This window comes from Cnephaeus nilssonii, assembly GCF_951640355.1.
Source record: "Cnephaeus nilssonii genome assembly, chromosome: X".
Classification (NCBI taxonomy): domain Eukaryota; kingdom Metazoa; phylum Chordata; class Mammalia; order Chiroptera; family Vespertilionidae; genus Cnephaeus; species Cnephaeus nilssonii.
This window is the reverse complement of record NC_137071.1, coordinates 4309651-4332943: the sequence shown is the minus strand read 5'-3', so window position 1 is coordinate 4332943 and position 23293 is coordinate 4309651. Positions and strand designations below refer to the sequence as shown.

At 40.0% G+C, this 23293-nt stretch overlaps 2 protein-coding genes across 4 annotated transcripts in view; one reads left to right on the top strand and one right to left on the bottom strand.

Annotated features, from left to right (window-relative positions):
• MOSPD2 (motile sperm domain containing 2) overlaps positions 1 to 943 on the bottom strand; it is a 40297-nt gene extending 39354 nt beyond the window's left edge. For both annotated transcript variants that reach the window (XM_079765230.1, XM_079765231.1), the window contains exons 1-2: positions 813 to 943; positions 571 to 640 (exon numbers count right to left, since the gene is read on the bottom strand). In XM_079765230.1, the coding sequence (XP_079621356.1) occupies positions 571 to 640; positions 813 to 821 (79 nt within the window). In that variant the 5' untranslated portion in view covers positions 822 to 943. The remainder of the gene's footprint in view (positions 1 to 570; positions 641 to 812) is intronic.
• A 1731-nt stretch (positions 944 to 2674) lies between these two features.
• Positions 2675 to 23293, top strand: part of FANCB (FA complementation group B) — a 133540-nt gene continuing 112921 nt past the window's right edge. For both annotated transcript variants that reach the window (XR_013813185.1, XM_079764457.1), the window contains exons 1-4: positions 2675 to 3156; positions 11968 to 12982; positions 17695 to 17847; positions 19647 to 19739. Coding sequence is in view for 1 of the 2 variants with exons in the window: in XM_079764457.1 (XP_079620583.1) it covers positions 12038 to 12982; positions 17695 to 17847; positions 19647 to 19739 (1191 nt within the window). In the remaining variant the exon portion in view is untranslated. The remainder of the gene's footprint in view (positions 3157 to 11967; positions 12983 to 17694; positions 17848 to 19646; positions 19740 to 23293) is intronic.

Sequence of the window (23293 nt, the reverse complement as noted above, 5' to 3'; positions counted from 1 at the left end):
AAGTATCTGCAACATATGGGCACAGAATGTTCAAGCAATAAGTCAATTCTGGACTCTCAGGTACTTTCCTAGGTTACAGTGTGAGATGAAAAGATGAGAACTTGTTCCAGCACTGGAGAGCCTACGCAGTTGGTAGCATGCTGGGTTAGTTGCATGACCTGGAATTACACAAACTATCCAAGGAATTTGGATCCCCACCTAAGTACACGTGAATGGGATTATGGCAGTTTCCAGGGTCATTTTCACGTTTGCTGCTGGTGAAGTAATCAGCAGAGGAACCAGGGACTGGCCAGTGTCACCAGTGCCGTGGCCGTGGCAAGTGTCCTGCAAGTTCCATAAACTTGTGATGCTGGATACACTGATTTCCAACTTCCATTAACCCTTTAGCAAGCAATGGACGCATCAGCTGCCCATGCCATGTCACGGAGAGGAAAACCTTGGAAACTTGCAGGGCACCGTCCCCGTGAGGGTCGAAATGGTCCCCAACACTTCCCACAGAGACACCCGCAAACACTCCAGCAGCAAAGCTGGGGATGCTCATTGCACACCTGCCGAGAACGCGGTACCCACCTGTCACATACTCGGCTTCGAACCTCCTTCGGGTCTCAGAGATGAGCTTGGCTTTATTCTGGGCGTGACACTGGAAGGGAGACAAGAGACGCTAAGCAAGCGCCCCATCCCGCTTCCCCTTGGCTCAGCCTACCTGCACCTGGGAGCGTCCCCCCGCCCCCCCCTCCGCCTGCACCCCGAGCTCAGAGGATTCCGGGTCCCAGCGGGGGGCGGGCAGCGCTGCGGCGCGCTCAGCTTCTCACCTCGGCCATGGTCGCGGGCGCAGACGTGATGGCAGCCTCCGTCCTCACTTCCACCGCTGCCGTCCCGGTATCTCCTCACCCGCGGGCCGGCCTGGAGGTAGAGAGGGAAGGGCGGGAGGTGGAGGCGGTCGCGTGACACCGGAAGGCGGGCGGAGGTGTAGCTGCGCTGCCCAATCCAATGCGGCCGCCCAAGTCTGGGGGCGGGACCATGGCCTAAACCTTGCCTGCCATTCGCCTCTCTGTCGCGCCCCGCCCCCTGCGTCCCTGCACTGCGGACCCACCCCCGCCAGCCTTGGACAGAAGGCGCTGCCCCTCTTCCCCCCCAAGAACTGCGCCCGAGCAAGCTCCGCCTACTATTCCGCTTTCACCATGTTCCCCGGAGGCCCCGCCTCCTCCGCCTCCTCCGCCTCCTCCGCCTCCCTCGGCAGCCAGCTCCCAGCCGGCTCTGCGGGCTCCACCTCCTCAGAGCTGAAGGCCGCCTCCAGGCCAGCCCTCCCAAGATGCAACGCGCGGGCGGGAGGTTTGGAGCCTCCGGAAGTGGGTGCGTGGGGGGAACTTCGGGAACTTGGGGGCTATAGGCTGCAGGGTCCCGGGCGCTGAGGTAGGGCCTGCGAGGGTTTCCTTACCCGACCTTCCTGGAGGGGGCGGCAGGGCCGGGGGTGCTTCCTTGTCGTCTTAGCGGGAGAGCAGGGAGAAAGCGGGCGCCCCCGGGCCTGTGTCCATCATCCCTTGGATGTGCATCATCCCATGGAATGATAACTAGATTTTAAGTGCTTGCTACATTTGGGGATATTTCACTTGGAAGTTTCTCCGCCCCTGCAACATCTTTCTCACTTGGCACTTAATGAATATATCATTGAAATCTCTGAAACATAGAGATGTAAATTGTATAGTTTATGAAGATGATTGTTCTCAAAGCAAGGGGGGACAATTTTGCCTCCCAGAGACAATTGGAAATGTCTTGGAGGCGTTTTTTTAAAAAAATATTTTTATTGATTTCAGAGAGGAAAGGAGAGGGAGAGAGAAAATCATTGATCAGCTGCCTTCTGCACGCCCCACACTGGGGATCCAGCCAGCAACCCAGGCATGTGCCCTGACAGAATCTAACCATGATCTGCTTCATAGGTGGATGCTCAACCACCCCTGCCTGACTGGAGGCGTTTTTTGTTGTCACAACTGGGAGGGGACCTGCTACTGGCATCTGGTGGGTGGACGCTAAGGGTACTGCTAAATTTGCAATGCACAGGTCAACCCCCACAAGTTATCCAGTGCAAATTATCAGTAAGTGCCAAAGTTGAGAAAGATTGACTCAGAAGTTACCAGGACAAATTTTATGGTTGTTGGTTAAAAATTTGAAAGGAAAAATTCGCATTCAATGAAATTAACTTTTTTTTTATTTAAAGGTACTGAAAACTGCACACCTTGTAAGAACAGTCCCCATGTCTCCACCATCCATAGTCAACCGTGATTGACACTTTAGCATCTTTCACCCAGACATTTTGTTTACATTTTTTTAGAGAAAAAAATGAATACATTGCTTAAAAATTATTTGGGTGTTTTTTAATAATATTTTAGATACAAGCACACCTCATTTTTTCTGTTTTTTTTTAAAATATATTTTTATTGATTTCAGAGAGGAAGGGGGAGAGAGAGAGAGAGAGAAACATAAACGATGAGAGAGAATCATTGATTGGCTGCCTCCTGCATGCCCCCTACTGGAGATCGAGCCCACAACCTGGGCATGTGCTGTTGACCAGAATCGAACCCGGGGCCCTTCAGTCTCCAGGCCAATGCTCTATCCACTGAGCCAAATCAGCTAGGGCAGGCACACCTTGTTTTATTGCACTTTGCTATATTGTGCTTCACAGGTGTTGCGTTTTTACAAATTGAAAGCAAGACCCTCCACCAGCAAAAAGATTATGACTTGCTGTATTGCGATACTGCCTTTATTACCATGATCTGGAACTGAACCCGCAATATCTGTGACGTATGCCTGTATAGCTAAGGTCTTCTTCTAGCTCCATTCCCCTACCCTGAAATCTATCCCCTTCTCTAGAATAAAATCATTCAGAATGTGGCATGAATCTTTACAACTTTGTGTGTTGTGTTTTTTATTAATTTGGGGGGGGGGGGGGCCAGGCTGCCTGGATTTGAATCCTGACTCTTTCACTTCGTTTTTGTAGGCCTTTGAGAAGATCCTGAAACTTCCTGCCTCAGTTTTCCCATCTGTAGAATGGAATAATAGTGCCTGTGGCATAAGGATGTTGTGAGGAATACATGAGTGACTCTGAAGTCCAACAGTACCTGGTACAGAAAAAAACATTCAGAATATAGCCGTTGTAAGGTAAACAGAAAATATATAATGCTGTTTTATGTGTTTTGATTTAGATAAATAATGTACTGCCATATATATATTTTGCAACATTTTTTCTAATTTTATTTTTGAAATCTAGCCATGGTGATATACATAGATCTAACTTATTTCTTTTAACTATGTTATGATATCCCATCTGTATTTATACATTTCACTATTGGTGGTCATTGAAGGTTTTACTATTTTTTTTATATTACACATAACAACACAGTGAACATTCTAAAGCAATATCTTTGTGAATTATGTAGGATTACTTCTCTTGGGTCATATTTAGAAATGAAATTACTGGATATATGCATTTCCATTTATTGCCATATTGCCTTCCAAAGTCGCCTTTCCCTTTAATTAAGTACTCATAATTATCTCCTAATTAATGGCTCTGCCTTCAGTCTGACCTCACCCGTCTTCAACACTGTCACCCAAATCTTTATAATTCAGAAATATAATACTGTGATTTCTATTTTTTAAATCTTTCAGTTTTATCTTTGCCTAGAGAAAGTTAGAAGTCCTTAGTATAACATAGAAAACCTTCTTTAACTTAATCTTTCCTAACTCTGTTATTGGATCACCATTCCCCATATTCACTTGTATTTAAGATCAACTAAATATTGTTGGGAAAAAGAAAGGGGAGATTAATTCTGGGGAGGCCTCAACAAATGAATTCTAGTCATATAGGTAGAAAAAAGTTTTAACACTGGTTCTGTAGCCAAGTTAATTTACTTAGGTAATAATGTCTATATGTTGAAAAAAGGACATCAATCAGTATTATGCTCATAAGATTATGTTTAATATGATTAGTTTAAATTTTTATTTAGCTTTCTTAATGCTACCTTTTTTTCCCCAAAGATACGTTATATTGGTCGCAATTGGTATGGCTTCTTAGAGACATTTTTAGATTTTGCCTACAGATCATACTACCAGACTGGTAGTAACTAAAAGAGTTCTGAAATACACAGTGTCCAAATGAATTTAGTAGCTTTTAAAGGCAACATTGTATATTTGTTTGGGACACTGGTGGAAAAAAAAAGATGAGGATAATTTATTGCCAACCTATTATACTTATGCTGTTATGTATTGTTTTTCTAGTATACCACACATTTTATGTATAAAACTAGAGGCCCAGTGCACGGATTTGTGCACCGGTGGGGTCCCTCGGCTTGGCCTGCAGGGATTGGGCTGAAACCGGCGCTCCGACATCCCCTGAAGGGTCCCAGATTGCGAGAGGGCGGTTCTCGGGTGATGCACCCCAGAATTGGGCTCCCCCCTCTCTGGTTCCGGGTGCATCACCCGAGAACCTCTGCTGCCAGGTGACCGCATCTTGGCAGCTCCTGCGTTGAGCATCTGCCCCCTGGTGGTCAGTGCGCATCATAGCTATTGGCTGGTCAGTTGGTTGGCCAGTCACTTTAGGCTTTTATGTATATAGATATATACAGTAAAATCTCAATATAATGGACTAATTCAGAACATCAGCTGGCATGTGTTTAAACTCCTGCAGAAAGTCACGCCATGTGACAACAGAAACAATTACCACTCTAGATGCAGTGTGATCATGTGCTAATCATTCCCCAAACATTGTTTACTAGGGATGACTCTTGGATTTAAATATGTAAACTATAGTTGTAGATAGGTAATATTTACTTATGTCTGTGAAATTACTAGTGTTTTTTCCAACATATGGCTTATTTGCTAAAATTTGTTAAAATAAGTGAATTAATAACCAAAAAAATAACCTGTTAATTTAATTATGAGCAAATCTTGGTGAAAAGCATTTTAAGCCCTGGCTGTCGTAGCTCGTTTGGTTGAAGCAACATCCCATACGCAAAGGTTGTGGGTTAATTCTTGGTCAGGGAACATACGTAGGCAGCCCAATCGATGTATCTCTCTTACATCTATGTTTCTCTTTCTCCTTCTCTCTCTCCCCCTTCCTTCCTCTCTAAAAAAAATTTAAAAAGAACAAAAAGCATTTTAAAATTAACAGGGTATTAATTTTCACACATGACATAGAGACCAGAAATTTTGTTTGTTAAATCCGAAGTCCATTAAGTCGACAATTTGCTGTACTTTCAACTTTGGTGTAAAGTAATATGGGACAGGAAAAGCTCATACTAATTGCTACTATTTGCACTGTAAATAATCTGTTCCCAAATATCTTCCCTCCCCCATAGTTGAAGTAGGAGGTAAAATTTGACTAGTTTGAGTTACCTCTTTTTTTCTGCAGCCATTGTTTTAAGGGTACAGATGATGTGCAGGCTGAAATATGATAAACAGGGTTTGATTAATCAGGGCTTATTTATATTGGTTTAGGAACCTCCAAATTGAACTTGAGTTACACATGTTTCCAGATTATTTCTATCTAAAAAATAAAAATAAAATTGCCATTTATTACATAGGTTTAAAGGTTTATTTTATGAACATATGCTAAGAACTTTTACTCTTAAAACAAATATTTCATTAGTATAAAATAGAAGATATACACATATTTGTGCATTTAACAGGCCTTGAGATTACAGAAAGTCTGAGGGAAAAGTTGTCTTCAAAAATTCATGACATATTAGTAGCTTCTAATTTTTAACTCTAAGGTGGCCCATTTAAATAACATTGAAAACATGCATGTTTTTGCAATAGTATTTAAAAATAAAAAGTAATGACCTTTTATATAACAGTCATTTGTGTTTTTAAATCTGTTTGCGTTTAAGCCCTTGAGAGTAAATTTAATTATAAGCAAATTGCTTATAGCTCATGCTGAAAGAATGTTGGGTTAGGATTATGGCAAGGCTTTGAATATCATGCCGAATTTTATAACAGTGGTTTGTAACATTTATCTCTATATCATTTATATGTTCAATATGTTTAGCATCTATATTTCTAGGTAGTAATTCAAGGACCATGGATCTATTGAAAAGGGCATGGGTGTGAATACAAGGTTTTTAAATTAGGAGGCAGTTATCAGATAAAGTTTATGTTTCAGACCAATAACAGACAGCATAAATAAATTGATCTGTTGGAGGGGGAGAGACTAGACTAAGGAAGACCAGTTAGGAGCTTTAACCTCAGCCTAAGTGAGAAGATGAAACCCTGAACTCTCCTAATGGCATTTGGAATAGGTAGTGTGAAGATAGAGGTTTCTAAGTTAAACAACTTGGTGATTTATTGCATTAAAAGAATAGAATATAGCCCTGGCTGGTTTGACTCAGTGGATAGAGTGTCGGCCTACGGACTGAAGGGTCCTAGGATCGATTCAGGTCAAGGGCACATGCCGGGGTTGCGGGCTCGATCCCCAGTAGGAAGCGTGCAGGAGGCAGCCGATTAATGATTCTCTCTCATCGTTGATGTTTCTGTCTTTCTCTCTCCCTCTCCCTTCCTCTCTGAAACCAATAAAAATATATATAAAAAAAGAATAGAATATAAGGGGCCTGATTTTCCTAAATCATAACTTTGTCAGGGTGTGATAATACATACTCTAAAGTTTAGTGAAGGGGAAGAGTCTACTAACCTTTTAACTGTCAGATTCTCCTTCCTCCTGTCACACTTGGATATTAGTGAATCAGAGCACTGTGTTGGTTAAATATTACCTGTGGCATTTAATATGAAAATAACAAAATATTTTCTATACAGAAGTTATTTTTGGTTATTTTAGCTACTAATATATTAATGTATTAATGACTATTAATTTTTTTTGCTCAAACTTTCAGTAATTTCAAGGCTTATTAAATTCACATATATGTTTATATCTTTTATTTTTTTGCTAATTAAACATTTGTTTTAAGAGTAAAAGCTCTTAGCACATGTTCATAAAATAAACCTTTAAATCTGTGGAATAAGTGGTATTTTATTTTTAAGAATTTTATTTTTAAAAAACTTTTTTAGTAGGTAGTAAAAGACAATGCTCTTATATCTTTATCTCTGAATACCTCATCTTATACTTTTCCTTTTTTGGATATCTTCTAAGAGTCCTGACATGTCTGTGGAAAATTTGAAATATAGGAATTACTATTCATACATTTTGGTATAATGTAACTAAATGTTTATTTCCTTTAAAGTAAAAGGTAGTTTCATATGTAAAAGTCACACCTTTGATTTACCTAACTTATCTTTACTAGAGAAGCTGAAACTACTTTGTTTGCCCTATATCTTTGACAGTAATTGCCTAACAACACACCAATAAGCCAGTGACATCTGCTAGTTTGTATTATGATACATTATCTTCAGTTATTTCACAACATAGATTTCATGAAGTTCTGAAAAATAATAACAATTTAATTTTAAAAAAACTAAAGCCATAGTGGAATGTATTTGTGTGTTGCTGCATAACAGACAGATATAGCAGCTTAAAGCCACAGACATTTATGATCTCAAAATCTCGGAGAATCAGGAATTTGGGAGCACCTTAGCTGGATGATTCTGGCACAAGATCTCTTGAAGGGGCTGAACTAACTAATGGTTTGAATGGAGCTGGAGGATCTGACCCCAAGAAGGCTCACTCACATGACTATTGTCAAAAGTCCTCAGCCCTTTGCTGTCTTTTAGCAGGAATCCATAGTTCCTTGCTTGTGCATATCTCCATGGGGTTTCTTGAGTGTGTTAATGCTATGGCAGGTGGCTTTCCCCAGTGCAAGTGATCCAAGGAAGATGTCATCAAGGAAGCCAAAGTGTTCTATGACCCAATCTGGAAAGTCACACACTATCACTTCTGCCACATTCTGTTGGCTAGAAGTGAGTCATAATGACCAGCCCTCACTCAAGGAGAGAATTAAGTGTCACTTTTTGATGACAGGAGTTTCAAAGAATTTGTGAACATGTTTTAAAACCACAAGTGATGTATTTGGAAATTAAACAATAGGGTTTTCAATTAGAGGCTGACTAATCTAATCTGCTTTTATGTAAAACCTCCTCCAAATCAGGCATTTCTCTAAAATGCAGGCTACATTAAACTTGTAGATTATGGTTCAGTGATACTTTCTTATTCGATTCTTGGCAGATATCCTAATATATAAAAAGCCAGGGGCTGTCACGACTGAAACAACTGGACGGACGACTGAACGTGGGGCAACCAGGCCAGCAGGGGGGTTAGTGAGGGATGACCAAATGACCGAACAGCAGGCTGTGTGGGGCAACTAGGCCGGCAGTGGAGCAGTGAGGGGCAATCAGGCCGGCGAGGGGGGGGGCAGTTGGGAGTAACCAGGCTGGTGAGGGGGTAGTTGGGGGCAACCAGGCCAGCGGGGGGGGGGGGCAGTTAGGGACAACCAGGCCAGCGGGCGGGTGGCAGTGAGGGGCGACCAGGCCGGCAGAGGGGGCCAGTTAGGGGTGACCAGGCTGGCAGGGGGGCAGTTGGGGGCAACCAGGAGGGCAGCGGGGGCAGTTGGGGGCAACCAGGCCAGTGGGGGAGCAGTTAGGGGTGACCAGGCCAGCGGGGGGCGGGGGGCAGTGAGGGGCGACCAGGCTGGCAGAGGGGGGCAGTTAGGGGCAACCAGGTTTGTGGGGGGGGGCAGTGAGGGGCAAACAGGCCGGCAGGGGGGCAGTGAGGGGCGATTAGGCCAGCAGGCAGGTGAACACTTAGGAGCCAGCAGTCCAGGATTGTGAGAGGGATGTCTGACTGCTGGTTTAGGCCCAATCCCCGGGGGTCCCAGATTGGAGAGGGTGCAGGCTGGGCTGAGGGGGATTCCCCCCCCATGCACTAATTTTGTGCACTGGGCCTCTAGTTTATAATAAAACCTAAGCCTTTGGAATTTGCTTCTCATTCAACAGGGGAAAACAATATTATTTACTTATAAATTACCTAGTTTTTATTTCTTTTTTTTAAATTCTCAACGGAGGATATTTTTCTATTGATTTTTAGAGAGTGGAAGAGAGATGGAAAGACAGAGAGAAATATTGATGTGAGAGGAACACATCGGTTGGCTGCCTCCAGCACGCGCCCCAACCAGGGCCTGGCTGGGGAGGAGTCTGCAACTAAGGTACCATGCCCTTGACCAGAATCGAACCCGGGACCCTTCTTCGGTCTGCAGGCTGATGCTCTATCCACTGAGCCAAACCGGCCAGGGCTTATTTATTTCTGAAATAGTTGAATTCCCTGGTGGAAATGATCCATAGGTAGGAGAAAAGAAAGAGTATGAATTATTTATAGTGGAGAGGGACCTTTCAGTCAGTATTCACAAGCCATGAAAGTATGAAGCTATTCTGATATTTCTAAGGTTAGGTACTATATAAACTAGAGCCAGCCATGATGATGATGATGGCGATGATGATAATGATAGTAGCTTACCTTTATTGAGTACTTTCTCTATGCCAGTTTTTATTTCAAGTGGGTTATATTAGTTAATTCCAATACTCTGTGAGGTAGATACTTTTACTATACTCCATTATCTAGATGTGGATGTGAGGCACAAAGGGGTTAAGTAACTTGCCTTAAGTCATGCATCTAGTAAAAGGCAAGCCCAGGTCTCTAACCATGTGCTAAGCATTCCGTAAATGTTACAGGAATGACTCAGCAAATAGAGCGACTGAAAAAACAGAGATCAACATATTTTTCTTATACGAATGTTCAGTGTGTGTGTGTAAGGGGGTGGTGTTCCTTGGTTCTTTATTCTATTTTACTAATTCTGTTAAGTTGCCTTTTTTTTAATATATATAACTGGTGTTTAGAGTAAGGGAAGGTATGCCGGGACAGTGTGGTGGTTACAAGTGTAGATTCTGGAATTAGAGGTCCCCTCTTCCAAATCTAGTGCCATTGCTGATCAGTATTGCAACCTTGGCAATTTTTTGACCTTCATTAAGGTTTTCTTGTTTAAAATATGGGATAATAAGAATACTTGCTTTAAAAGGATAGTTGTGTTATCGGTGGAAGTGGAGTTCTCGGGGTGCCTGGAGGAAAAGAATTTCCTGAGGCCCCCTGGGAGGATGGGGTTTCATGGAAAGCTTTGTTGATGATGTAAAATTCAGAGTGCTCCCCTCCAAGGTCCCATGTCTGCCTGTCTCACTGCGGAAGAAGTCCAGCCTCGTCTTCAGCAGGGCCAGAATGAAGGCCACTGCTCAGAATTTCTGTTTCATATTCAAGTCCAGTCCAGTCCTGCATCCGGCTAGTTTAGCTTGTGTTCCCGGCTGCAGTCCATTGTGTGGGGGTCCGCATGGCCGTGGGACATGCATCTGCTTAAGAACACATGGCTATGGAGACAGAACAGAGGAGCACCTGGGCTAGTGCAGGTTACGGAGCAAAAGAGAGCAAGAGAAGAACTAGGTAGACAAGAGGACAAGAGAAGGAACTCTGGAGATTTTAACCTTCCAGAATATCACAGGCTTCTCTGATGGGGTCCACAACCTAACCAATCCATTGTTTCCAGGCAAGTATCTTTCCTACATCACCCCAGCTTCACTGTGCATGCGCCCCACCCCCCTCCCATTTGATCCCTTTCCCCAGTGGTCTGCAAGGAATGGGCCCCTGGTTCCCTGGGAAGCATGAAGTTATAGTTCCCTTGTGAAGCTGCCCAGATGACCATGTTTATAACATGTGGCCTCCCCTTTGCTCTCTTCCTATTATTAATATTAACTAGTTCTGATGATAACATTAGCATTAAGTACAATAATGTGTGTATTGTACCTGGCATAGAATAAGCATGAATTATTTAAGTCTTGTGTTCATTGTAATATTGTTAATCCACTATTTTTTTCTACATTGAATAAGAATAGTGACTTAGGTCTTAAAACTGCATTGTTTTTGCAAAGTAAGACTTAAGATTTCTGTTACTCCTGTGGATATTTTTTAAAGCCATGTTACAGCATCTCCTGTTTTTCTTTCTGGGCTTTCATTTTCGTCATAGAGTCTGTACGAGCTCCTGTCTCAGGACAGCAGGGACGCAAGTGCCCGGGCTCTGGGGGCAGTCTAATTTGAACCACTGACGGACCGACTGGTCATTGTGAAGGAAATGGGGAAACCAGATTGGATCCGTAGGTTTGAAAGAGAGACAGAAGGGGAACCCTTAAGAAATTCCCTGCGCCGGAAAGAATGTGTGCAGTCACTTTAATAGAGCCCTACAGCTTTTAATAGTTGCTGCTGTTAACACATCCCATTATTGTTTGTGATGTGGTTGCTTGCATTCTTTGCAAACTGTGTTTTTTAAGGGCTATACCGAAATAATAATTGGGATATGTTTTTTTTTAAATATATTTTACTGATTTTTTACAGAGAGGAAGGGAGAGAGATAGAGAGTTAGAAACATTGATAAGAGAGAAACATGGATCAGCTGCCTCCTGCACACCCCCCACTGGGGATGTGCCCACAAGCAAGGTACGTGCCCTTGACCGGAATCGAACCCGGGACCTTTCAGTCCGCAGGCCGACGCTCTATCCACTGAGCCAAACCGGTTTCGGCAATATATATATATATATATATATATATATATATATATATATATATATTTTTTTTTTAAATATATTTTACTGATTTTTTACAGAGAGGAAGGGAGAGGTATAGAGAGTTAGAAACATCCATCAGATGCCTCCTGCACACCTCCTACTGGGGATGTGCCTGTAACCAAGGTACATGCCCCTGACCGGAATCGAACCTGGGACCCTTGAGTCCGCAAGCCGACGCTCTATCCACTGAGCCAAACCGGTTAGGGCGGGATATGTTTTTTGATGTGTGACGTTAAGATAGCATAAAATGCTTTAAAATGTTAACTTAATAAAATTTATAGTAGTCTAACAAAGGTAATAGTTCTCTAACAAAAACGTGTATTCTCTTCAACTCTGCCTACTTGATGGCAGTTTTTCTCATTTCATTTTTAGGTTTAAAAGCATCGAATGGAATCAGTTTGCATTCCAAAATTGGACCAACACAAAGACTTGATATTGTGGAATGAGGAGCAAACAAGCAATGTCATCTAATGAACAAGAAAGAGTCTTGTGTTATAATGGTGAAGTCCTTGTTTTTAAATTGTCTAAAGGAAATTTTGCAGATAAAGGGCCTGCAGAAACACCCATATTACATGTCAGAAGAATGGTATTTGACAGCGAAACAAGTGCATTTGTTCAGAAGTCCACTGGATCCTTTAGCATAAAGGAAGAAAACTCTTATTTAAAAATCATGTGTTGCAACTGTGTGTCAGATTTCAGAACTGGAATGAACCTCCCTTATATTATGATACAATGCAATGAAAAGAATAATGTTTTCAAATATTTTCTACTATTTCTTCACAGTACCAATAAATTTGAAAAACGTTTGAGTTTTAGACTAGCCCATGAGTTGAAGGATGGCATAAGGGTCTTTAATGGGCCTTTAATTATATGGGAACATATTAAAACATTCTTCTATATCTCTCCCCAAACTGGCAAAGTTATTACTGTGTCCATTAACTTTTCCTCTATTGAGTGGGCAGGGGAGATTGAAAATCTAGGTATGGTTTTATTAGGACAAAAGAAATGTTCTTTATCTGAGGAGGAAAGCACCTCAAAGCCTTCAAAATCCGATTATGCAATTTGGAACACCAGATTTTGTGTATACTTTCTTGAAAGTGAAGAAGTAATAAGTGATACATATATTATCCCTCCTGCTTATAGCAGTGTGATAACTTGTGTGCATGTCTGTGCAACTGAGTTTGTCAACAACAAGCTAAGAATGTCTTTGATTGCCCTTACTCGGAGGAATCAGTTGATTTCATTCCAGAATGGGACTCCTAAAAATGTGTGTCAGCTTCCATTTGAAGATCCTTGTGCAATTCAAATTATGGATTCAGGTGGAGACCGCCTTCTCATTGTGTCCTTTAGGTCCAGTGCTTGTGGTGTTTGGGAAAAGAACTTTCAGGTACAGTACTTATTCTCATAATTATTCACTCTGTGTAGTCTTAGATCTAGTAAGCATTCCTACACTTCATAGCGTTCATCCTGGAGTCTTATTATCCAAATCAATTTTCAGTGCTGCACTTAAAAGAAGATCATATATGCTCTTTTTTCTTAGAGTTATCGGAATACTACCTGATAAAGGTTTTGCCTTGCTATTTTGAGTCATAAAACCTTTGCGTTATTTGGAAATGTATAAATATATAACTATAATTATTATGTATTTATTTGTCTTTTAATGTGACTATCTTTAATTTTTATAATGTGATAATTAGATGTGTATTTTTACTTAGAATCTATAGTAACAGAAGCGTAATATGCTAATTAGGCCAGACGTCCTTCCGGACGACCTTCTGGATGAAGCCGGGGCTATGAGGGCCAAGGCGGCTGCCGCTGCAGCGGGGGTCGGACCCCTTGCACGAATTTCGTGCATTGGGACTCTAGTAAAATTTTAAGTGATTTGACTTCATAAGCCTTCTTAGAAAACTCAAATAAGTTTAACTTTTTAAAATCTGGTATTTATCTATTTAAACTTAAAATCTAGAGGAATTTCTTTAAATGTGTCATTGTCCCTTAACAAACAAATAATTGTTCTCCAGAGACGAGAGTGATAAGTGTTATTTTTTCTAAAATCTTGCTTAGAGAATTTTATGATGTTATATTTTGAAACTCAGAGTTATTCTTAGCAAGCATTCACATTTTATCCACATTTACGGTAGTTGTATCTTTTAATGTAAGGTTTGGAAATTGCTTTAAAATACTTGCTGGTATTGAGTGTTCAATAACAGGTAAAAAGGTGCAACAATGAATAGGAATTTGGAGGTTTGTAACAGGGCATCTGCACCAATAATATTTCTCTGACCCTGATATTTGGTAACACTGCATCCTCCTGGCTTGAGATATATATCAGCTCATTCAGGTATGTGATGTGAGTGTTTACAGTTCAAGATAAGTAATCATTACTTGTCAGAAATGTCTCTTCCAAAAGTGATTTTTTTAGTACATTATATATACAACTTTTTAAGTTGGAGATAGTGCCTTCCTTTGTGTGCCCTAGCCACTTAATTAGAAGCTCAATTACAATTTCTATCACTCCATTATCACCTTGATATGGAATATTGATAAATATTTTAGAAAGTTTGGGGGGCATTTTTTTATGTGAATCGTTACTTTCTGTATGTGGAAATGTCAGGTTGAAATTGTGTTTTATCAGACTTTGCCTTATAAATTATCTTTATGGTAATAGGGATTATATAACTATATTCATTCTCTGTTACACATAAAGGACTTAAATCCTCAAAAGGAAAATAATTTGAAAGCTATCCTGTTTAATTTGAAAGCAGTCTTGTAAAAGCACATTGTACTTTTACTTGAAGGTTATTTGGAAGGTAGCATTTTCTATCTTTTTATACTTCTTTTCCTTCCAAGAAATGGTGGGGGGAAATCACCTGGTATAGCCCATATCCTTATTGGGGTCAGGATCATGGAAAATACACACTTAACCCAGGATTGAATCCCATCTGAGCCATTTACTAGTCTTACCTTAAGGAAAGTATTTCATTTTTGTGAGTCCATTTCCTGACTTTATGAAATTGAAATCATCCTGCCTCTTGAGAGGGGGGCATTAAATTAAATGACATTGTAAAGTGTCTAGCACAGTGCTTGGCACATAGGAGAAGCTCAGTAAGTGATGGCTATTATTGTTAGGCTTGGACCTACCTAAGGTCCCTTCTTCGCCTAGGTAAGGAAAAACCAATTCCCTTGTGCCTCATTAATTCACTGAGGATAGTCCTAACTTCCTTGAAGTGGGTCCCCTGCTTGGACACTGTAGAGCACTGCACTAACACATTACCCAAAGCAGGAGACTGTCACTCCCTGTAAGTCTACAAGTAACTGTTGGCCTCCTTGCCTTAAAATTGTGTTCTAGAATTCTTTCTCTACAATGGATCACCATCCTTTCCACAAGTTACCCGAGGCCCTACCACTTCAGCTACCTCTCCAGGGAGTCTGTACTTCTAAACTATTTGCAAATGCCCTGATATCTCCCTAATTAAGTGCTTCTAAATTGCCTCTGTAACCTTGGAGTTTTGGATATAGTTTAGGGTAAAATATTTGATTACTTTAAAAGTGGGAATAAATGCTAAGAATCTACAAATAAAGGGGGAGGGAGAGTTGAGTTGAGGGAAGTAATTGCATGTGAACAATTACACTTAGTTTAACAGTTAAGACAAAAACGTAAATATAGCAGGTTTTACAATTGAATGGAACATATACTGTTAAGGGGAAAATACTTTCTAACATTGAGTTCTGAGAGGAATTTACTGATTGTAGTAGTCTGTAAGAGGTTTTGAATAATAAAACAAATACATTATTGAAAAATAAAATGGTGTCTGTGATGGGAGTTTTTTCCCTCAAATGGGAGAAAACAACAGAATGGTCTTCCTTTAGGTTGGCTAGGGACTATCCATCCATCCTTTTGGTACCCCATGCCATAAAGGAATTAAGGCAGTTTAAAAAGATAGGTTAACTACAAACAAGCATAAATTAGAATAAGTAATGAAAGTCAAGGTTAGTGTGTTCTCTTATCAGTCCTCCCAGGTAGTGTTTTATCCAGTGATAGGACTTGAAACAGAGCTGATTCTAGAGAAATACGAGTAGCTTTTCTCTTCGTAGGCTTTCTCTCTTGAGTAGAAATTACCTCTGCAAGTTTTGGCAAGAATTTGCAACAGGGTTTTCAAAATTGAGATCATTGTGAAGTATACCTGGTTCTAGAAGAGTTCTGTAGCAGAAGTGTTCTGATGCAGCCACTAGACACATGTGGTTATTCAACATTTCAAATGTGGTTAGTCTGAATTAGAATGTGCTAGAAATGTCAAATATACACCAGATGTCAGAGATGTAGTAAAAAAATGAAAATCAAATATCTAAATTTTTATTGATTATATTGAATTGAAATTATAGTATTTTGGATATATTGGATTAAATATAATATAATAAAGTTACTTGTACCTTTTTCTTTTCACTGCTACTAGAGACTTTTATTGGGTCTTGGGATATTTAAAATTATATATGTGCCCTGCATTTGTGGCTTGCCTATATTTCTTTTGGATGACTATTCTAGACTTGCGGATTACAGATATGTGTGTGCATGTATGAGTGCACAGCTCTATGGTGTTTGCATAATGAGCACATTTTTATTACTAATGTATAGTTATATATAATCCTATATAATAAGAGAGGAATATGCTAATTATCCGTTACACCATGAGGCAACGACCCACCGTGTAATGAACGGATCATGGATCTGCAGGAGGATGGGGCAGCGAACTACAAGCAGGCGGCAGAGAGCTACAGGAGGGGCAGGGCAGCAAGCTACGGGGGGACTGGGGGAGCTACAGGAGGGTGGGGAAGTGGGCAGAGAGCTACAGGAGGTGGGCAGCAACCTACTGGTGCATGAATTCATGCACAGGGCTAATAGTCTCATATAGCTATTGCACATCATGATACTCAAGGGGAGGTGGGAGAAAGAGGCCATGGGTTTGCAAATAAGCTCATTCCGCACATAGTGAAAAAAAAAAATCACTGTGTTATCAATTAGCATTATAGAGGAAAGGTTGACATTTGGTTATATAGATGGAAGAGTCTTATTTATATTCTTGCTCAAATGCAAGGTGCCCTCCTATATCATCTAGATGATGTGTCTGGGATTCTGAGTGGGAGTTTTAGTTTTCTGCCTGAGGGAAAAGGGTATCTGATCCCCATGGTGTTAGTTTCCCAGGGGACTAATCTGGAGGCCTTCAACTTTATGGACATTTAAGAAGTTGTCTTCTATTTTAAACTTGGGGTCTCACGGTCTAGTATAAATGGGTCAAATTAGTCTATTAGGCTAGGATGGTTCTAGGTGCCCCACTATTAGAATCCCTTTCCCTTTTGTGACTGATAATAACTGTGTTCTCCCCAACCAGAGTTTGGAGTATTAAGTTCATCTTGACTCTTTTCTTAAAATGTTTAGATTAAATTTATTGGATGACACTGGTTAATAAAATTATATAGGTTTCAAGAATACAATTCTATAATGCATCATCTGTATGATGCATTGTGTTTACCACAGATTTCCTTTTGTCATCTTGACTCTTAAAGTTATTCTGCTTTGAGAGCTCTTATAGTGTCTAGTGGTACCTTCTAGTTACCTACTACAACTACATTCTTTGATCGTACATACAGGATAGGGCAAAAGTAGGTTTTCAGTTGTGAGTACTGAAACACAGTTTATTCTGTAAACCCACTTTCCCCCTACCTTGTAGATATTGGCTTATGGTAGTGAGGGCCATCCTTAAATTAAACATGTTAGAGAAAGAAACCACTAGAGTTATTCACGAGAAACGTTAGAACTTCCAAAATAGTCTTGAGAAGTATGAGAATTTATAAATTATAATAAAATTTTAATATAGAAATCAGCAATGTTATAGTCCCTGGAGAAATGTTGATAAAATATTGAATTTAAGTATCTTGATATTTATAAAGGTATAACTCCTTATGTTTCCTGTTTATACTAGTACCATTTTCATTACTTGTTTATAAGATTGAAGATAACAAATTACAACTACATGCAACAAAAGGATTTAGTTAATTTCACATCTGATTTTTTCCCCCTTCTCTATTCTTTATCACTTTCAGGTTGCTGCTAAGTGGGAACAAATTAGCTCAGTACTCATAGATGACTTTATTGGAATTGGAACAGAACAAGTACTGCTACTTTTAAAGGACTCATCAAATTCAGATTGCCTGAGTTCATTTAAAATAACAGATCTTGACAGCATAAACTATTCAGTAAGTACTGTTTACATTTTTTGCATTACTTGAAGTACCATTTTAGAAAATCTGAGTGCTTTAAAGCTTTTGACCCACTATTTAAGTATTTGTGATTTCATACTTTAAGTAAACTTTTTGAACTTTAAAAATATATGGATTGAATATTTTAGAAATACAGTCATATGCCACTTAACAATGGGGATATGTTCTGAGAAATGTGTCCTTAAGCAATTTGTCGTCGTGCAAACATCATAGAGTGCAGTTACACAAATCTAGGTGGTATAGCCTACTACATACCTAGGCTATGTGGTATAGCCTATTGCTCCTAGGTTACAAATCAATGCAGAATGTTACTATATGAATACTGTAAGCAATTGTAACAATGGTATTTGTGAATCTAAACATACCGAAACATAGAAAAGGCATGGTAAAAATATGGTAAAAAAGATAAAAAATGATACACCTCTGTAGGGCACTTACCATGAATGGAGCTTGCAGGACTGGAAATTGCTCTGGGTGAGGCAGTAAGTGAGTGGTGAGTAAATGTGAAGGCCTAGGACACTACTGTAGACTTTAGAGACACTGTATACTTAGGCTATACTGAGTTTATAAAACAACATAAGAGTAAGTCAAGCATAAGATACAATGATGCAATCAAGAGATGTAAACATGAGATGTATGAGGCTGCTGCTGGTGTAATAAGGCATACTATTTTACAACAAACGTTTGTATAAGTAGGAAGAGAACAATAAAAATTCTAATATAGCCCAGCCTGGTGTAGCTCCGCGGTTGAGCATCAACCCAGGAACCAAGAGGTCACCAGTTCGATTCCCAGTCAGGACATATGCCCAGGTTGCAGGCTCAGTCCCCAGTGGGGTGCGTGCAGGAGGCAGCCAATCAATGATTCTCTCTCATCATTGATGTTTCTATCTATCTCTCCCTCTCCCTTCCTCTCTGAAATCAATAAAAATATATTTAAAAAATTCTAATATAGTAAATCTATAAACTAGTGATAGTTTATTATCATTATCAAGTGTTATGTACTGGATGTAATTGTATGTACTATACAGTGTACATGTGCCTATACGTTTATATGACTGGCAGTGCATTTGGTTTATTTATACTGTATCACCAAAAACATGTGAGTAATGCATTGTCCTACAATGTTATGATGGGTCCAGTGTCACTAGGTGATAGAAAACTTTCATGTCCACTTTATAATCTTATGGGACCATAGTCGTATATGTGGTCTGTTGTTGACCAAAATGTTACATGATAAATGATTGTATGCATTGACTGTCCTTTCAACAAATGCCTAGGTTTGTGTAACTATACTCTATGATGTTTGCACAATAGAAATTGACTCTGCTTTTGACTACAGTATATCTGGTGGTCAGTCAAATGATAAAAACTGTAAATTAACTTATTATTGCTTCTGAAAATTCTTTTATATCAATAACATGATAATATTGGATTAATTAAAGGGTAAAATGAAGTGAAATGGCTCTGAGCCTCAGTTTTGTTCATTAGTAAAATGAGGGTAATTCTCATTTTCTCTAGTTATGGGATTTTAGGATTTTATAAAAATCCAGTAAGCTGATACTTTTTGAAGCATTATACAACTGTTACATGGGTGGTAATAGTAGTAATTATAATTTTTTCTGGTTACAAGAAGATGGGGAAATATATATTTTGTCTTTTATATAATAGTGTCTAACAGAAAATTGTCCTTTGATTGGATAAACTTTAATTGTCTGTTAATATTATGAATTTTCAATTTCAAATTTTCAGTTTCAGTATATTTTTTTATTTATTAGAGTCAAACATTGGATTGCAATGAAGATGACTTATTTGAAGACAAAGAAGATAATTCTTATTTGGTGGTTCCAGCTCTAGAAAGAAGAGTGAAAGTTAGTGTCTGTGTTTGCTTTGTGCTTTGCTTTTTTGGATCAGTGCTATTTTAAATGAAAAAGAACATAGAAAGAAAGTTCTTTAACATATAAACAACTCAGTGATTGGGAAACACAGTATTTAAAGGATCTTTACTTTTTATGTACCTCTGTAAAAGCTATTATGACATTATTTATAAATATAGCATCTAAAAATCATACCTTTTTGTAGTAAGATTATGTATATTTAATAAACTTCATAAGATAAAATATAAGAAACTCACTTTTTTTGGCTTTTTAAAAAATCTTTATAGTTGAGATTATTACAGATGTCCCTCTTTTTTTCCCCCCATTGCCCTCCTCTACCTGGTTCCTGCCCTGCCCCAGGCCTTTGCCACCCTATTGTCTGTGTCCATAGGTAATGCATACATGCATATAAGATTTTTGTTTAATCTCTTCCCACCCTTCACCCCTCCATTTCCATGCCTCTGATTCTATTTCATTCACCAGTTTATTCTGTTCATTAGATTTTTTATTTGTTTATTTTGATTTTTAGATTCAATTGTTGATAGGTATGCATTTGTTGCCATTTCGTTGTTCATATTTTTTATCTTTTTCTTCTTCTTCCTCTTCTTAAAGAATACCCTTCAACATTTCATATAATACTGGTTTGGTGGTAATGAACTCCTTTAGCTTGTTCTTGTCTGTGAAGCTCTTTATCTGACCTTCAATTTTAAATGATAGCTTTGATGGGTAGAGTAATTTTGGTTGTAGGTCCTTGCTATTCATCGCTTTGAATATTTCTTGCCACTCCCTTCAGCCTGCATAGTTTCTGTTGAGAAATCAGCTGACAGTCATATGGGCATTCCCTGTAGGTAACTTAACTGCTTTTCTCTTGCTGCTTGTAAGATTCTCTCTTTGTCTTTAGCCCTTGGCATTTTAATTATGATGTGTCTTGGTGTGGTCCTCTTTGCATTCCTCTTGTTTGGGACTCTCTGCTCTTCCTGGACTTGTAAGTCTATTTCTTTCACCAGGTACGGGAAGTTTTCTGTCATTATTTCTTCAAATAGGTTTTCAATATCTTGCTCTCTCTCTCTTCTTCTGGCACCCCTATAATGCAAATGTTGGTACGCTTGAAGTTGTCCCAGAGGCTCCTTACACTGTCTTCATATTTTTGGGTTCTTTTTTCTTTTTGCTCTTCTGATTGGGTGTTTTTTTGCTTCCTCATATTTCATATCATTGATTTGATTCTCAGAATCCTCCATTCTACTATTGAAACCCTGTATATTATTTTTTATTTCAATTAGTGTATGCTTAATCTGCAACTGATCCTTCTCCATTTTTTTTGGAGGTTTCTGGAAGATTCTTGAGTAACCTTACAACTGTGGTTTTGAACTCTATATCCAGTAGTTTGCTTTCTTCCATTTCTTTCATTTGTGACATGTTTCTTTGTCTCTGCATTTTGGCTGCTTCCCTGTGTTTGTTTCTATGTATTGGGTAGAACTGCTATGTCTCCTTGAGTTGGTAGAGTGGCCTTGTGAGGTAAGTGTTCTATAGGGCCCAATGGCTCAGCCTCCCCAGTCACCAGAGCTGGATGCTCTAGATGCACCCCTTTGTGGGCTGTGAGCACAGTCTTGTTGTAGTTGAGACTTGATTGCTGTTAGTGTCACTGGGAGGAATTGACCTCCAGGCCAATTGGCTATGAGGACCAGATGCGACTACCGTGGGAGAGCTGCTGTGCAGGAAACACCCTTATGGGGCAGGACTTGCTTCAGTGGGGCTTTGGTGCTGAGTCTGCCCCTTGAGTGTGTCACTTATAGATGTATAGAGTTCTAATCTGGTATGGTCTGACACTGACCACTGGGTACACTGGCTTTGGGTCTCCAGGGAGGTGCAAAGTCAGCCACTGCCTGGGGCCACCCGGCAGGAGCTATAGCGAGAGCTGCAGATTCCTCCTCTTTGTATCGGGTTTGGATGTGCCCAGATGAGGCCCAGCCACAAAGCAAGGCAGGGTGGTGCTGGTGCCGGGTCTTGGCCCTCTATTGATAGGTTTGGGGCTCTGTGACCCAGCTGCAGCTTGCTTAAGAGACCCTAGCTTGAGCAAGGACAGGCCATTCATATGCAACAGCCACTGCACACAGCTGGGGTTGGGTTGTGAATTGGAAGAGGTGGGGTCTTAGGGACTCACCAGGGCAGAGAAAACAGAAATAGCTGCAAGTCAGCCCTGCGACTCACTGGGGAGGTTCCAGCATAGGAACAATGATCCCTGCGAGCACCTTCATCTGGGAGAAATCTGCCCCCGAGTGCCTGCCCCGATGCCAGTCAGTACAGTTCCTCATCGCATGTGTCTGTGTCCCCCAAAGCCTCACCCTGGCGCTGGAGCTCAGAGGAAGCAGGACCTTGTAAGTTCAGTTCGTGGTCACTGAGCCCCAGTCCACACTGGTTTTTACAGCCCGTAGTTCTTACTGCCTGTAGGGACTTCTTTTCCCAGCCCTGGGAGCCTGGGCTGGGGTTCTGGTGTGGGGCTGGGACCCCTTGCTCCTCTGGGCGGCCTCCACAGACAGCTCTCCCTCCCGATTAAAAAAGTGGCACATGTGGGTGCCAGACCCGCCAGTTCCGTGCCTCCACACCTCCTCCCAGTCTCAGTGTGCTTCTTTACTTCTCTAGTTGTAGGACTTCATCCAGCCAGCTTTCCAGCAGCTCTGGATGATGGTTGTTCTGTATTTTAGTTGTAATTTTGATGTGGTTTTGGGAGGCTGTGAGTACAGGTGTTTACCTACGCCACCATCTTCTCTGTTCCCACCAAGAAATTCACTTTTAAAGATACATTCTTTCTGGACTGTAGGATCAATATACTACGGTGTCTCTTTTTAAGGAGCAGCAAATATGGTAAATCATAACATGTTCCAAACATGGACAGTTCACCCTCAAGTTTTCCATACAGAGCTCTCTAAAAAAAGACTTTTTCCTATTGTCTGAAGGTAATTCATACTCCCTGTAAAATACTTAGACTGTGCAAACAAATGTTATAAAGAAACTAACAATTACCTTTGATTCTATTACTGAGATATAATCAATTTTAACACTTTGGTATGGATATTCTTGCAAATTTTTTAAATGAATATATGCAAATATATACGGAAATGTGATTATAAGATGTTCCTTTGTAACTTGCCCTTTTCCATTTGTAAAAATTTTCAAATATACAGACATGTTCAAAGAATAGTATAGTGATTATCCCACATTGATTCAACTATTGTTCCTGTTGAAAAAATCGTATTTGCCTCATCTATTTGTGCTTGTGTACCTATATGTGTACATTTTTGCAGGATCATTTGAAAGTTGCAAGTATTATACTACTTCACTCTTACATATTTTAGCAAGAATCTCTTAAAATTAAGGACATTCTCTTAGGTAACCAAATACCATTATTGCACTTAGAAAATTAATAAAAACCCTTAATCATAATTACTGTTCAGATGTCTTTAACTGCCACAAAAAATGTTTTTTTTAAATCCTCACCTGAGGATATGCTTATTCATTTTAGAGAGAGGGGAAAAAGAGAGAGAGAGAGA